Genomic DNA, 17,438 nt, shown 5'->3' on the forward strand with positions numbered 1-17,438 from the left:
AAAAAACTCATCATTGGAGCTTTTTTTTAAGCTTTTTTTTAAAAAAATTTTGTTCCTAAAAAAAAGTTATTTTTTTTAAGAACTTCTAAAAAAATTATGTTTGGCCTGACTTTTACTTTTAAGAAGTAGATAAACTGAAAAAAAGCTAAGCCAAACATGCACTCAGTCTTTGAGTTGATACAGAAGAAGATTGGCTAAATAAGAAAAGAAAGTGTTTCATCTATTTTAAAATAGTGAATTAAATTTTTATATTTTTATCACATTTAATTAAATTTTTAAAATGAAATGAACCTTTTTATTAACTGTTAATTAATTTTTATTATTTAATAATACAATGGATACTATTATCGTGTTATTTGGATAATATCAATGTGACGTGACAATAAAATTTACGATCTAAAAATTTTGTATTTATTTTTTTATCTAATCACACGTCTAAAAGTAATTGAATGAACAACTTAAAAAAAAAACCTGAACACATCAAATTAAGTTTTTATTATTATCAGATTTGGTTCTTAATTTTGATTTTAAAACTTTTAGCAAAATTTTGTAGATTATTCAAGAAAACAAAAAAAATTCTTAACTTTCATTGTTGGTGTTGAAACAAAATTCCATTAGAGGGGGTGAACCCAACGAAACACTTCCATCTGTCAAAGTTTTACTATTTATGGGAGCCTTAACCAAGTTCCCCATGGCACCATTACTTGTTACTTGTCCATGTTTCTTCCCAACACAAGTTCTTGGCTTATCTGGTTTCTCTTTGTCATCTAACGTTCCATTTGTCATGACTTTCTTAGTTGACACCTGTGATTTAGTCTCCTCTTTTAACGACCTAGCTCCTAGATGTTTGGATGTTATTCTCCTCTCTGGATGGCAACTTTTCACTTGATTTGCTCTTTCTACGAGCTTGGCATTCAGAAAGATACAAAGGGGAATTTTGTTTACAAGTTTACTTTTTGATCTTCTCAAATAATTTACTTTACTAAATTTTTAACAAAAATTTTTAGATCAAACTTAAAAATCGAAAATGATACTAATGAAAATTTAATTTGATTTTTTTTATTTTTTAATTCTTAATTCAATTATTTTTGAATATTAGTTTTATGATAATATAAAAGTGTCAACTGTATCATTAATTAATAAAAATTAATCAGATTAACTTATTTGAATTTAAAAAAAATTTTAAGAATTTAATTGAACATGATCAAAATGTAAATGCTTAATGTATTTTTTGAGTATAATTAAGGGGTTTATAGGTATTTAACCAGGAAAATTTATATATGGTGTGAGATGAATCACTCACGCATCAATACCATATTCGAACAGGAGTGGGTAGCTTAATTCCTTGCAGGGGAAGGCAAGTTAAGGTGTGTAAAAATCCTTATATAATTAGGTTTGCTGTAGCATAGTCAAATACTACCATTCGTACCTTTCTTTCAACAACAAGAAGAAAAATTTCTCTGCTCGTCCAAATCTGCAATACCCAGAATTGTTTTTTCTGCCCTTTTTTGTTCTCTTCTTGGAATCCAAGTATTGATCTTTTAGTATTATTGTGAATGGTGGAAACAATTCGGATGCTCCCCCTCTGCAACGCTCTCCTTGCCTCTACTTTCGCTTTCGGTTCTAGCAAGGAAAGCTGGTACTACCATTGCCTCGGCCTTGACCCATAAACAAGCCAGAAAATCTTCAACCTCCCCCAAATAACCCAGATTGTTTTTCGGTTAAAATCAAAAAACAACATAAACCCATTGTTTTTAATCTCGGTTGTCGGTGAAATATTCATTCACCTTCTTGTTGGTTTGATCTTTGGGTTTTGATAAAGTCGAATGCATGGCGGTTTACAGGCAGAAGAAGAATCAAGATCCCAAGGGCAACAGGCTCTTGATTAGCATAACTTTTTTGGGAAGTGCAGGGCCGATCCGCTTCATCGTCAACGAAGAAGAACTGGTTGCTGCTGTCATTGATACTGCTCTGAAATCCTATGCTCGTGAAGGTCGGCTTCCTGTTCTTGGCTCTAATCTCAACGATTTCCTACTTTATTGCCCCAGTGCTGGTTCAGATGCACTGAGTCCATGGGAGACAGTCATATCACAAGGGGCACGAAATTTCAAGTTGTGCAAGAAGCCAAGGACTGAGAAGATGGATGATGATGGAAGAAGTTCAACTCAAGCAATAACTACGAATGAAGATGGGAATTGGAAGGCATGGATCAACAAATTCCTCAACCTTAAGATTTCCTCCCATTAATAATTCTCAATCCTTTACGTTCTTTATTTCTTGGATTAGGGTTTAGGCTTTCATTGATGACCGTGGTATAATGTTGGTTATCTTTGCATGCTATGTACTCATTAGCGTGAGAAAGAGCTGGAGTACTGTTATTCAGGAATAATTTAAAGGTGTTATTCTGTTTTTTTGCTTTTCAAATAAAAATAGATAAATCTCAATATTTTTCCTGTGATTTAATCAAATAGACCAATGAATATATTTAACCAATTATAGCTGTGTTAATTACCTAAAAATAGTTAAAAGATTGTAATTTCAAATCAAATTCTCTCTCACAAAATTTAGTTATCACAAGAACTAAATCATCAAATCAGGTAAAAATTAAAACACCTTTCAAGCCAACTAAACCATCAAAAATAAAAACTAATTTAACATAATATTTGAAAAATGTCTTGAACTATTCAAAAAAATTTAAATAAACTTTTATTTTTCTATTATTTTCAATCAAATCTGATGTATTTTTATTTTGAATTAAATAAGTTCTTATAAAAATATTATCATATCACATTAGTATGTCATATTATGATATTTTAATTAATAATAATTAATTAATTATTAATTATAAAAACTTAACTGACTTAAAATAAAAATATAAGAATTTGATTGAATCTTTGCTACTCATGGCTGTCATTAATCTAGTCATGTAGAGGGTTATGTAATTTCTGTGAACTTTGGGTCTGCTATGAGCAGAAACGCTGATGTTTTTTCCTGTAGAAATCTCTGATGATTTGCTGATCCTCAGAGGACTCTTTTGTTTCCCACAAAGGGTCATGAGGCTTTACTTTTTGAAGTCTCCCTCAAGAGACCTTACGAATAAACTCATTGCTTTTTTGAAAGAACTAATTTGAATAAAAGAAGTTAGGATACTGCATTTTCAGAAATTTTCTCTCCAAATTTTTATTCTGCAAATAGTAAAATGTAGGGAAATTGTTGCATAACAGTCCATCATTCCTCCATGGAGTGACTCACAAATATTGGCCGTTAACTACAAATTAGCAAAACCGGCTACATATAATACTGGTTTTGCTTAAATCTTTGTTTCTATTGTTGTGCCTCAAGGGACAAATATCAACTTAATTTCACAAGATTCGAAGTAATCAAACAGCAATCTCTCCGACATATTCGACACTGAAGTAGTTAAGAACCAAACTTAACAGAAAGACAGGCAAAGATTATATCCAATGGTGAAAACCAACAAACAGAACTTCTCGCCTTATAAATCACACCAAAATTCTGACAAATATCCCAAAAAACTAAAGAAGAATAAGAAGAAAAGGAAGAGAACCGGGAATTAAGATTGTTGAACATCCGAGCACAATGGCTCGCTGTAGTAACATCATTTTGGGAATTCTAAATGGCTTCGCTTTGATTATAGGCATTGGGATCATTGCCTGGGTAATAAGTATACGTAAACATTGGGGAACAGAGTGCATGCAGCTGCTGCTAGTCCCTTTGTTGGCGATAGGAATCGTGATATCAGTGTTTTCCTTGGTAGGGTTGATTGGTGCATGTTGTAGGTCTAATTTCTATCTATGGATTTACATGTTCATGTTAGCTATATGGATTATTGGGCTTGTAGTTGGTGCGGTTTTCATGTTCTACGTAGCTGGTTCAAGGTCCGAAATGCAGGAACAAGGGCAAAAGAGTTGGTTGCAGACTTATTATCTGGTTGGAAAACGGTGGCCTGCTGTGAGGAACTGTCTAGTTCAAGGGAAGATTTGCCAGTTAATGCTGAGTGAAGCTACGAGTTTAGAGGAGTTTCAGATGGAAAACACTAGACATCCAATACAGGTAAATTTTAAATGTTTAATCCCCTTTATAGTATTCTGTCAAAATCCTCCTGTTTATTCATGGTTTTTGTTATTCCAGGATGGTTGTTGCAGGCCACCAGACGGCTGCGGATTTGAATTCAAGAATGCGACATTTTGGACAGTTCCCAAAACGGGTTTGGTTAAGAAAGATGGCGATTGCATGGTGTGGAACAATCAGCCAGATAATCTATGCTTCGACTGTGATCGATGCAAGGAACTATTTGTTTCAGATCTCAGAAAGGATGCACTGTACTTTGGTATAAGCCTAACTTTTGAACTTTTATTCGTCGTTATCACCTATTCCGTTGGATGCTGCGCCAAGAGGAACAATGAAACGAGATACTACCCTGGTTAATATAGAAACATATGCTCTTCATTACTATGTATAGATAGATGCAAATTGGAGAATATATATTCTATGGGCTAAACAGGAAGAATTGTACTCACCAGTAAATCTATTATCATATGACCTAGAAGAAGATGCATATCAGTTTATTTGTATAAAGTTAATTCAAATCAACAAGACAAATTTTTGTTAGTACGGTACTGGTATGCCAGAAAACTGTCTTATGGGTGTGTTGCTCATTGAATATACATAGACATTCATCTGCAGAACTTTACAAAATTCATAATGCATTTTAATGTAATAACATGAAGGCGTTAAAGGAAGATTGTTTTGCCTATGCAAAATGCCCAAAGTCCCAAACCTTCATTTTTGAAATTTACCTACTAGATTTTGATCAGTATAATTCTTCTTCTTCTTCTTCTTCTTTTTTTTAAATGAAACTGAATCACTAACACATTAAAAGTCAAAACATCTAGGTCATGTTACCCTATCAAGTCATTGAGAAGTAAGTGGTTCAAACTTACAAAGGTGGCTAGTGTGTAAAGCCAATTAAAGATCATAGAAGATAATCCTTGTCAATCAAATTTATATAAAAATTTATTTCTGAGTTAATTTACATAATATTCTTGAAGGGAAGATCATTGATGGCTTCAAGCAAACAAAAATGAGAATCATTTGACAAGGAGGAAACTGGAAAAGAAGGGTGGTGGTTTCTTCTCTCTCTTTCTCTCTCTCTCTTTTGTCAAGTGGCAATCTGAATTGTTGTCATACCAAAGCACAATCTCATTCCCCAAGTCTTTTGTATAATGCTGATGGTAATAACAGGAATTTTAGAATTGATTTTTTTTCTTTTAATGATCTCATTGTTTATGATAGCAGTCGCTTCCTTTGAATTTCGTAGAGAAATATGACCAAATCACCAGTTGAATTTTCCAAAATCCTACTGTACAGTTTATGTCAAGGAGATAGAGACAACGTTCGTCAGAATGAAGAGCTGGAGATAACTATCCATGGTTGTCGACCAAACTAACAAAAACAGAAAAAAAAAAAACTTTTCTACCTCTGCATTTGTTCTACTAATAGTAAAATGATACCTAGCATTACTTAAATTATATAAGGAGCTCGTTAAAACTATATAGAGATTAGGCCCGAACCTAGGCCATCAATTTGTTTCTTCTTTTAAGGGAAAAATAAAGAAGACAGTCAGCAGATAAAACCAAAAGCAGTTCGAATAGAGAAAGAGCAATTCTTAACAGAGGGAAAAGAAAAGGATCCTTTCACCGAAGTCCTGTCTCTTTTCGTCCCTCTTCAACAACAAAAACCATCAAAAGGACTTGTTTGTTTCTCTATAAACTAAGGCAGAAATCCTCATAGTCATCCACAAAACTAAAGAAAACATCCCCAATACAATGGTGGCTCGCATTGGCAACATAATTTTTGGGGTTCTAAATTGCTTGTCTATGATTACAGGGCTAATGATCATTGGCTGGGTGATATATCTACATGTTGAATGGAGTACAGAGTGCTATAACCTAATTCACACCCCATTGTTCATAACAGGAATTGTAATGTTTTTTGTGTCCTTGTTAGGTTTGATTGGTGCATGTTTCAGGGCTAACATCTGCCTATGGATTTACATTATCTTTATGATCCTATGGGTTTTGGTACTTTTATTCAGTGCGGGTCGTATGTTCCTTACAGCACGTTCAAGTTCAGAACAGGCACATCAAAATTGGCTAAAGCATGATGTTTCACATGGGAAATACTGGGCTGCAGTAAAGACTTGTTTAATTGATGCAAATGTTTGCCAGGCAAAAGTTAGTAAAGCAAAGAATTTACAGGATTTGCAGCTGGAGAAAACAAGAAACCCTATACAGGTAATTAATTTAATTCTTCAATCTTTATTTCCTTGAGTTTACAAATTAATCTTGCTGTGTATATTTCAGGATGCTTGCTGCAGACCACCAGAGTATTGTGAATTTGAATTCAAGAACGCAACATTTTGGACACCTCCCAAAGGAGGTGTGATTAAGCGAGATGGGAATTGCATGGCATGGAACAATCAGCCAGATATTCTATGTTTTAATTGTGATCGATGCAAGGAAATAATTATTGAAGATCTCAGGAAGGATGCAAGATACATGGCCATCGGCCTCACCTGCGAACTTGGGTTCATCGTCGTTGTCTGCATCCTTGGTTGCTGTGTGAGGATTAACAATAACAAAAAGTGAGAAAAACAGAGTTTCTTCCATTTCTTTGGGGGAGGTGTTAATGGGAGACCTTTTGTTTTTAATTCGAGATGCACATACTTATCATTTAATCAAATGTTATGTGCGGATGACGTGGGAATATTAGTTGGTAGGGGAGCATCAAAGTGGCTCCTAACTTAAGTGTAACATATTTGTTGATTCTTGTTTGCTTTAGATTTAGAGTATTTGTTATGGGCCTGTAGCAGGGCATTTTCCTATTTTCTCCAATAAATAAAAATGGTCATTTATTCAAAACAAAAATGCTCCTAACTTGGACATAGCCATGAAATTGAACCTTAATTTGTTTAATGTCGTATCCTTGTTTCTTTGGTATCGGAAACATTATGGGTTAATTTTGAAGTTGGAAGTTTAGCTAACTAGAAATGAAAACCTTGTTCTAATGACATGACATGAAATTTTACAAGTCATTTTTGGTGAAATAAATTCAACTTAAAAATGGAGAAAATAATGATGAACAAATTAGAAAAATAACCGAATAAATTTTTAATTTTTGTAAATCAATGTCACACGATTTCATGATCCGAGTAGGATTTGGTATCTTTAAATATGATAGCCTATTCCTCGATCATTGGATAAATATTTAAATTCCTATGAATAAAAGAGGAAAGGGGCTTATTTCATGTTACATAACCCAACTAATTAATAGTTTTCAACTTACTAAAGACAACAGCAGGCTTCCTCAATTGTGAACGTAGATGATAAGAACGTGCCTCCCTCTCTCTTTGCCTTTACCTATATCCAATTATTCATGAATGAGGAAGTCTAGGCTTGTACAGGAAATTAAAGCTCAAAGGCCCAAATGTAAGGTGTATAACAAGAGAAAACCCCCTTTTTTTATTTTCTAAAAATCTAGAGATCCTCATTTAAACTTGGACCGGGTCTCTAGCTTGCCTATTTACATCACACAGAACACAAACCCAAAAAAAAAAAAAAGAGGAAAAAAAAATTCAACAATCAAAGCCAACTTGCAATTTAAATAAAACAACACAACTGTAAATCATTATTCTCTTTTCCTGCAAACTTCTTTTTTCCCACTCTTAATCATGCCATCTCGTCCCATCGTTTTAGCCAAAAGGGAGGGAAAACGAGGAGAATTTCTCTCCTAGCAGCCGCTCCCGGAAGAGGCCATGCACATCATATCCTGGGGCTAGACCTGTTTCAACACCCCCCCCCCATGTCTTTCTCCTTCCAGCCTCTCTCTCTCTCTCTTTCTCTCTCTTATCTTTTTTTCCTTTTCTTTACCATTAACAAATAACTAAATCTCATTTATAGCCTTAACTGCAAAATTTTTTCCTTGTATACTTTCATATTTTTCACATTTCGAATTCAAACACCCATGTTTCCTGTGCTTGTTTACTAGAAAATACACCATTCCCCTCTATAACAAAGACTGCATTCTAAGCTAAGAACCCAGAAGGAAAATATGGGGGAAAATTCGCCAGAAACGAAATCAGGTTGTGGCCTGTTGAATGCAGTTTTTGGGCGGCGTAATTTTTGGCCGAGAAGGTCTACTTCTACAGGCTCATTGCCTATCAACAACATCAACATTAAAACAGCAAGCTCAAACACAAAGAGGCGACGGAGTGGTTCTGATGAGGCGTCCCTTTTTAATTCTTCGTTGAATGGACCAGAAGCGCCCCCAAAGTCCAGCACGAAACCGCCTCCAAATCACCCTAAGCCCCCTGCAGTACTTCAACAAAACCAGGTTCGGAAACCTCATGATGATGCAACCAGAATAACACCTAACCAACGATATGTCAACCAATGTAAAAGGGTGCCTAAAGAAGTCGTTAGTATCTCTGGTGAGCTGGAAAGCATGATCGTGGATCATCAAAAGACGAAGGGAAACAGTAACCTTGTTCGAGCCTCATCAAGTAATGTGATGCTTTATGGCAATTTAGGCAACTTGAGGCAACCTGGAGGAGGAAACACAAATTCATATAACGTTCTTGATCAACTCCCTAAGACTGCGAGAGAGGATGTCTCAACACCTAATGGGAGATATCCGAATAGTGTAATGGGAAACGTGGTGAAGAAACCGGTTGAGGAAAAGCGTACGGAAGAACAGCCAGGTTCTCTCTGCAGAGCTCTTTCCACACGAATGGACCCAGAAACGTTGAAAATTATGGGCAATGAAGATTATAAGAATGGGAATTTTGCGGAAGCTTTGGCGTTATATGAAGCAGCCATCGCCATTGATCCAAATAAGGCTTCGTATCGAAGCAACAAAAGTGCAGCCTTAACAGCTTTAGGCAGGATTCTTGAGGCAGTATTTGAGTGCAGAGAAGCAATTCGAATTGAACCTCATTATCACAGAGCTCATCATCGTTTAGCAAATTTATATCTCAGGTAAACAAAAAAAAAAGTTGCTTATTAGAAACAAAATTCTTCTACATTTAAACAACATTCAAGTTAATATGTTTTATATAATTGTACAGGTTAGGGGAAGTGGAAAAGGCAATATATCACTACAAACATGCAGGCCTTGAGGCTGACCGTGATGACATTGCTAAAGCTAAAACTCTTCAGGCACATTTAAACAACTGCACTGAAGCTAAAAGACTACGAGATTGGAACACCCTGCTCAAAGAAACAGATTCAACTATTAATGCTGGTGCAGATTCTGCTCCGCAGGTACATATATAAATAATCAAATGCCTTCAACATCTAGCTTTATAATCTATCAGTGATTCAGTGTACTGTATATAACTTGTTTTTCTTTTTGTTGTGCTGTACTAAGATATATGCATTAAAAACCGAGGCCTTGTTGAAGCTTCACAGACACCAAGAGGCTGATGAAGCATTATCCAAAGGTCCAAGTTTCAATGTTGATGACTGCACTAAATACTTCGGCCCAATCGGTAACGCGAGTTTGCTAGTTGTACGAGCTCAGGTTGACATGGCCGCCGGCAGGTTAGTGTTATATTTTACTATATAATGTTACTGTTTGAGGCAAAAAGTAGACAAAAAGCAGTATAGGGGTACCTATGGATAAAAGGTGAGAGGATAGAACAAGCCAGTGCATTATAGGGAGTTTGTGATGCTAAGCTTACATTGTAAAACAACTCAAAAGGCGATTTCTTGCTGGAAAAAGAGGAACCAAAAGGAGGGTAAAGGTTAGAGCTGGCAAAATCTGACCTTACCTACCAAATGGGGCTAAATTTGCACAAAATGATTGGGTTTTGGGTTAATTGTTTCGTTTGTTATGACCGGTCACCTAATTCCCTACCTTTTTTTTTTATTCCTTTTCTTCTTTTCCGTTTCCTGTTTGACATTGAATTGGTAATTTCTAGGTTTCAACTTTGACCTTGTCTTTGCTTTAGCCAGAGGGTCATTTAGTGAAACTAAAGTACACTAAAGGCCTTGATTAAGAAATTTAGATCAGTTTCTGCCCCCCTCAGAGCAATACACATGACAGGGCAAGAATGAAGAGCAAATTACTCCTTAAAATTGAAATCCAAGAATTAAAAATCTCTAAAAATTAAGTTCGCTGTAGCTTCAAGTTTTATTGAGCTCAAACTAAAAACCCTGTGTCATAAGTGCTTAACAAATATATTTAACTATGCATGCCAGCTGTGCCAGATGTTTGTAATGTTAATTAGCAGCTTAAGCCTTAAAATAGGTTGTTTAAGTTGAACCTTGGTTCATAGGTGGGGTTCACGTCGTGTACCATTGGAGCAATACCAAATTTTTGACTTGATCCCAACAAAAACTAATGCCAGCTACAGAAAAATGCCCTGCACATTTTGTCTTATAATATTACACATGTGCCGGGCCATGCATGTGTATGTCATATATAGACAATTAAAAAAAAACCAATAATGGATTAAATTTATATCACTCATCCAATTTGGTTGATCTTGGGAGACTAGGCCCTTATCTAACAATACATGAGAATGATCTTTCTAGCAATAATATAGTTAGGCAACTCATAATGTTTTCTTAATGATTCGTGTGAAGATTTGATGATGCCTTGGCGGCGATTCAGCGAGCGGTGAGGCTTGACCCGAACAACAAAGAAGCAAACAGTGTAATGAGGAAAGCTAGAGCAGTGGCAGCAGCGAGATCAAATGGGAATGAGCTTTTCAAGGCATCAAAGTTCTCCGACGCGTGCGTAGCTTATGGCGAGGGGCTTGATCATGACACGCACAACTCCGTCTTGCTGTGCAACCGAGCAGCTTGTCGGTCCAAGCTTGGCCTCTACGAAAAGGCAATAGAGGACTGCACCCATGCACTTAATGTTCGCCCTGGTTACGCCAAAGCTAGACTAAGGAGAGCCGATTGCAATTTCAAGGTGAGATTTATTACTTGCAACTGATTTTTACATGGTTAATAGCTAGGATCGCTAATATTTGTCACAATTGACTGCTTATGGTGCACACTTTACAAAATTTTACATTGCTAAATTTTGTGTTAATATAATATTAACTGTTAATTACGGTCGATTGATTAATTAATTATGGGTTTACATTTTTATGTTTAGAACATATCACTAGTATACGATTAAGTCACATTTTAAAAACCTAATAGTTAACTCATGATTTGGATTGGATTGACATTATGCATGTGTAGAACCATACCTTAGACACCAAGAGACAAACCAAGCACTAGAATGGGAATTTTTTATAATGCTACGAGCTGAATGTAATTATACAGATCCTTAAATAATTGTGTTGCCTATCAACTTGGTACAATATCTAATAATGTTGTATTGGGTGTAAAAGTTGGGGAAATGGGAAGCTTCGATACAAGACTACGATATCTTGCAAAGAGAAACACCGGACAGCGAGGATGTGAAACGGGCCTTGTCCGAGGCTCAAATGCAAGTGAAGAAACAACGTGGTGACGTGGTATAAGACAAGAATTACGTTTGGAGCTTGAAGCACACGAAAAAGGGAGACCAGGCATTGGAGAAAGAGAAGAAGCTCCGAGGCGGCGACAAAAAGACAGCAACCAAGAAAGAAGACTGGTTTTCGTATGATGTTGCCTGTTAGGAGCCATGTGAAGATAAGAGCTTTCAAAGATATGTCTGGGATGGAAAAAGTTGCCTTTGCCATTGTGAGGAATTTAAACGGAGAAATTTTGGTACTTTTAGAATGTGAAATTAATTATTTGGTACCAATTTGATTCTGTGTGTATACTCTCTTAAAGGATTTACTTGATGTCGCATTTGAAAATTAAAACATTGGTTTCATCTTCTATAGTCAATCACTCAATCCTTGAAATTGGGCTAAGCTTACGGGTAGGGGAGGTTAGTCTCCAAAAGTGGTGCAGATTTGATCCCAGAGCTACAAGGACCTCAATCTTTCTTAACAGGCTGGGCTATAGCTCATTGCTTCCACTAGCTTGATACTAGCTTTGCGTTTGAAATTATACATACAAGAAGTAAACTCGTGCGTTGCATACAACTTGTTCACCTTATACTTCTCAAGATGTAGTCCACCCATTAAACACATTACAACTCTCTTCCTCTAAGATCCAAGTAGTAAAATTTGGAAGTCTTGTTTAAACTTCACAACTCCCTCCTAAAGCGTCCATGTAATTAACTGTGGAAGTTCCGTTGGTGCTTTTTTTTATATATAGTATAAATATAGTCTTAAGCACAATTTTCCTTCCTAACTATAATAGTAAGAAAAAAAAAAAGGCCATTCATCACTCCAAAAATACCAACTAGCATTGAAGAGCTTTACTTTTTAAGAAATTAGATAACTGCTTTTTTACTTCATTAATTTTTCATTTATAATTTTTATGCACCACAGCTGGAGAAATTAATAGCTTGTTGATAAATTAAAAGTAAAACACTGGATGGAGTCGTGATTATGAAATTTGCTTGAGGGCAACTTGTCTAGGCAATTTCCAAGTAATTTCGAGAACCACTGTTATAAAAGATATTTTAGGAAACATCATTACTGCCTTTTAGCAGAAGACACTTTCCAGTCAATATTATTCTTCGAATCAGAAAGCTTGCTCTTTAACCTTATTAATACTTAATTAACTGCCTAGCTGAGAGGACAAAAGGAGGAGAAAGCTTAATAGTGTCTAGCTGTACACATTAACTCAAAGGCAACTTTTCGTGCATGAATGGAAATATTGTTAAAGGAAAGTGCACGTATATATGATTTATTTATTATTAAGAGCATTTTAAAAAATAACTTTTAAAGATAAAATATTTTAAAAAATAATTTTTTTTATAATTTTAACTATTTTTAATTAAGTTGAATAAAATTATCCTTAATAAAATTATACGCTATGAGGTTACACACTATGTGTAAAAATATATTACACGTCATGATTAGGTCATTACACACCATGTAAAAAAATATGTGACAACCCATGGTTAGGTTATTATATGTCATGGCTAAGTTGTTATACGCCGTCTATAAAAATATATGATAAGCCATGGTTAGGTTGTTACACATCATGGTTAAGTTGTTACACGTCATGTACAAAAATATGTGACAAGTCATAATTAGGTTGTTACACGTTATGTACAAAAATATGTGACAAGTCATGATTAGATTGTTACACATCATGTTGAAAAAAAATATTATTGTTACACGCCATAATTAGGTTGTTACACGCCATGTTGAAAAAAATACTATTGTTACATGCCATATATAAAAACATGTTACACACCATGGTTAAAAAAAGTTGTTACACACCATGTTGAAAAAAATATATTGTTATTGCATGCCATGTTGAAAAAATATTATTATTACATAACATATTCAAAAACATTTTTTTACATTTTAATGCCTAAAATGTTGTTGTTACTTACGAAATAAAACTTCAAATCCTCTAAACTCTTTTTATTTTTTTTTTAATTTTTTTGACAATTTGGCACCGATTAAAGTGTTTCTAACATGTTTTCATAAATCAAAATACAAATTTTTTTTATCTAAAACATCTACTTTGACTAAAAATTAAACAAAATTCTTTTGAAAACCTACGTTTATAAATTTCAAAATTTTGAGTTTATTGATGTCTAAGTCTCGAATTGATTCAATTAAAAGCTATTTTATACATTTGTGATTATTTGTACCATATTAGTTTTATTCAAAATACCTAAAAATTGAATTTTTCAAATAGCCACTCACCCAAACACATCAAAATCATTGCTTGGTGTCTTGAAAGCGCAAGAAAGAGAAATCTGAAAATGCAAGAAAGAGAAATCTGAAAATACGAGAGAGAGAAATCGAAAGGATAACAGACGAATGTCGAAGAGAGAAATCGATAAAATTTGAGAGAGTGGGATAGTGAGAGAGAGAAATCAGAGGCACAAATTGGAGAAATTGTGATGAATAGTTTAATTTATTTAAAACAGTCTCAATGGTATTTTTATCAAGTTATGACTAAATATGATTAAAAACAGTTAAATTTATTTTGATGGTTATTTTTAAAGTGTCTTTATCAAGTAAGGTCATTCCTCACAATTTTCTCTTAATATTATGAACGTTATCAGTATGCAAATTAGCATGCTTGAAGTTATTCAATATATATGATATTTAAATAATTGTTTGTTTGGCAAATTAGCATGCATTCTCGGAAATGGGCTTTTTCCGCCTAAATTAGTATGCTTGGAATAATAATTAAGGCCTTTGAATTTACTATCACCTTTTCTTAAAACAAATCTAACCATCAATTGAATTAAATTTATAGTTTCTTCAGCATCGTCAGATCCGAAAGTGACCTCAGGTAAAGCCACAATTTCAACAATGAAATCCTCTTTTCTTTGGCTGAAATTGACCATCTCATCACCCATTGCCATTTGAACTTGATCTACAACTATGGCATAAATATAAGTGTAGACAAAGATATGTTCCCAAAACCCAATTCCTATCAGTATTCAAATGTGGCATTGCGTGGGTGCCACATGCCATCCCAATATCTCCTTGGACCCAGACAGGGAAATTAAATGCTAATTAAGACTATTAATTTTTCGATTTTAACTAAATTAATCGCACTTAATGATCATTAACTACTGCCACAACAAAGCTTATAGGAATATGTTTATGGAGTATTTATTTATTTAATGGGCCTTAAATGTTGCCACGAGGCCTATGACAAGGTAATCGTAACCTTTTCTAATAAGCTCCACCGACAACATTAGCATAGTAAAAACGGCATTACATTGATCCAAAATTTCCCAAAACACGACAACACTACACGACCAAACTGCCACTCAGAGCCTCAGACAAATCAATGACTCCTTTCATCAACATAACATAATCATCATAATCGTCATAATTATTATTATATTAATTAAATACAAGCCTCATCACATTGTAGAGCTAGACTTCCGATCACTCCGATCAGCACCAAACGCAGAGGGACAGTAGTTCCTGATGGCAGTGAGCTCATACGGGGCGGTGTCAAGCGCCAACCATTGCTCCACCGTAAACTGCTGCTGGCTACAGGCGGTATGGACGCCAGTCATGGTGACTTCCACATAGTTACAGTACCATCCATGGTGTGAACCCGAGCCATCGGAGGTTAAGTTCATGGCGCATACAGGAGCAACCAAGCAAGGTCCCCTACCCGAGAAAATGTCCAAATTGCCCCTCTCGAAATAGTTGTGTCCTGGCTCCATTAACCCACCCCAAGCTTCCAGGTTGGTGATCTCAACGAACTCGCCATAGAGATCGTAGAGTCTGAGGCTGATGATGGAGTCGGTTCCGCCTTTGAAGATGGAGCCTGTTCGAATGTAAACCGAGTAGACGCAATCTTCATCGTCCTGCACGGAAGAAAAGAGAGAGAGAGGTTAGAGATGGGCATAGTAGAGGGGATTATGGGGGTTGTTGAGGGGTACTTACGGAAAGAGCGACAGAGGAGAAGGAGAGGAGGAGGAAGAAAGAGAGGAGCAGCTGTGCTGGGGTTGCCATTGGGTTTAACTTTTCGAAGATTTTGTCGAGAGATAATTACAAGTACTTGCGTATAAATATGCAAAATATATTTAGAGGCCACATGACATTTTTTTTTTGCTTTATTTTATTACTGAGAAGGGGCGTATCCAATTTTATTTTTTAATATATACTATAAGCATTCAACTGACAACAAATTAAAATATGGAAAGGTTTTGGTGGACACTTGGCTTAAATGACATCATCTACGTATAAAATTACAGTATTGTCCCTACCAAGCGTCCATTGGGAAGGCAAATTGTAATCACTTTGTGGGGTTCTGCCGTTATCTGGAGCTAGAAAACACAAAAGCGATAAGAACGGAGGGACTGTAACGTAATTTCGCACGAGATAATTATTGTTTTGGACTGGTCCCCTTTAATTTGCATTATGCAAGAGGCGAAAAAGATATGGAAAGTTAATAGGAGGGAAGGGGGAGGACCAGGGACGGACGGTGGAGCATATTCTTAGCGAAGCAAAAAAGGGGCCGGGTGAAACACGTGGTACGGCATGTAGTAGAATAGTTAAAAGTGAGATTGCATCTTGGCCCTACATCAAGGACAGATGGATGCGACCATCATCATTGAATGTAAGAACTTGGGGTTTTACTTTTCCAGATCAGAAATAATTTATTGCATTATATAAACGATGAGAGTGTGTGTTTTGCTGGTTCTAGTGGTGATTGCACTTTGACTTTGGAAACTTACATGTTTCACAAAATTCCTTCGCATGTCTAATCGATTCTTAAAGATAATGTTAAAAGAGGAGGAAATAAAGTCTTAGGGTGAGGAAAGCAAGATATATGTGAATACATTTACAGTCACAACAAAAAATCTTTATTTTTTCAACTAATTTACAACGAATTTTTAACGGAGTATAATTAAAATTTTTAATTGCTTGTTTTGACAAATTTTTAACAGACTTATACTGAAAATTTTTCAACAAAATTTTTCGTTGAAAATTTGATTTATACAATATTTTCAACGAATTTTCAACGAAAAATTTCATTATAAATCCATTGAAACTATAAACTAAAAAAAAAAGTGTGTAATCTTTACAGTTTGCAACAGAATTTTTCGTTGAAAATCCATTGAAAATTTTATCTTCAGGACACACGTGTTACTGTATATTATTTTCAACAGATTTTCAACGAAAATTTTCGTTGGAACCCTAAACTTTTTCTATGTTATCTTTATCTTTTCCAACTGATTTTCAACGGAATTTTTCGTTGAAAATTTCCAACGAAAAATTCTGTTGGAAATCCGTTGAAACATTAAACTTTACAAAAAATTGTTCAATCTTTTTACAGTTTCTAACGAAATTTTTCGTTGAAAATCCGTTGGAACATATAAAGAGTCAATGATATATTGAAAAAATGTAACTTTCCAACGAAATTTTTCGTTGAAAAATTCTGTTGGAAATAATAATAATGTTAAAAAAATTATAAAATTTAAATTTTTTAAAAATTTTATTAATTATTTTTAAAAGAATTAGATATCTTTTTAAGCAAATACATAGTTATTGAAGTAAAAATTTTGGGTTCTGTTTAAATATGTTTTCGTTTGAGTAATTTTGTATAATTTTTTTAACTTTAATAAATCATACAATATTGATTAATACTACCAAATTAGGGTAATGTGACTTTATTCCAAAATTGAAAAAAATTACTATGTAAAATTTTATATTTTATAAAAAACCATGATAAGATATGAAAATCATATTAAAAAGTATATATTACTTTATTTACGTTTTAATTGTAATTAGCTAATATATGTAAATTAAGAGGAGTAGTTTTATAATAAACTTATTAATATTTGTGCTTAAAAAA

General features: G+C 34.5%; 5 protein-coding genes across 5 annotated transcripts; 4 read left to right on the forward strand and 1 right to left on the reverse strand.

The window, feature by feature from the left end:
- LOC18611588 lies at positions 1,831 to 2,247 on the forward strand. Its single transcript, XM_018121931.1, has one exon. It carries the CDS (start codon positions 1,831 to 1,833, stop codon positions 2,245 to 2,247), a length of 417 nt encoding a protein of 138 aa, XP_017977420.1.
- On the forward strand, positions 3,601 to 4,449 carry LOC18611589 (tetraspanin-8). The gene is made up of 2 exons (XM_018116922.1): positions 3,601 to 4,074; positions 4,153 to 4,449. Exons 1-2 carry the CDS (start codon positions 3,601 to 3,603, stop codon positions 4,447 to 4,449), a joined length of 771 nt encoding a protein of 256 aa, XP_017972411.1.
- On the forward strand, positions 5,695 to 6,916 carry LOC108662068 (tetraspanin-11-like). Its single transcript, XM_018121180.1, has 2 exons — positions 5,695 to 6,317; positions 6,387 to 6,916. The coding sequence occupies exons 1-2, from the start codon at positions 5,850 to 5,852 to the stop codon at positions 6,669 to 6,671; spliced, it is 753 nt and encodes a 250-aa protein (XP_017976669.1). The 5' UTR covers positions 5,695 to 5,849; the 3' UTR covers positions 6,672 to 6,916.
- On the forward strand, positions 7,582 to 11,893 carry LOC18611590 (inactive TPR repeat-containing thioredoxin TTL3). The gene is made up of 5 exons (XM_007047927.2): positions 7,582 to 9,059; positions 9,149 to 9,344; positions 9,451 to 9,623; positions 10,671 to 11,004; positions 11,435 to 11,893. The coding sequence occupies exons 1-5, from the start codon at positions 8,134 to 8,136 to the stop codon at positions 11,564 to 11,566; spliced, it is 1,761 nt and encodes a 586-aa protein (XP_007047989.2). The 5' UTR covers positions 7,582 to 8,133; the 3' UTR covers positions 11,567 to 11,893.
- Positions 14,707 to 15,701, reverse strand: LOC18611591. The gene is made up of 2 exons (XM_007047928.2): positions 15,524 to 15,701; positions 14,707 to 15,444 (listed from the first exon to the last, which is right to left on the reverse strand). The coding sequence occupies exons 1-2, from the start codon at positions 15,590 to 15,592 to the stop codon at positions 14,989 to 14,991; spliced, it is 525 nt and encodes a 174-aa protein (XP_007047990.1). The 5' UTR covers positions 15,593 to 15,701; the 3' UTR covers positions 14,707 to 14,988.

The sequence above is a fragment of the Theobroma cacao genome, chromosome 1 (assembly GCF_000208745.1).
Source record: "Theobroma cacao cultivar B97-61/B2 chromosome 1, Criollo_cocoa_genome_V2, whole genome shotgun sequence".
Taxonomy (NCBI): Eukaryota; Viridiplantae; Streptophyta; class Magnoliopsida; order Malvales; family Malvaceae; genus Theobroma; species Theobroma cacao.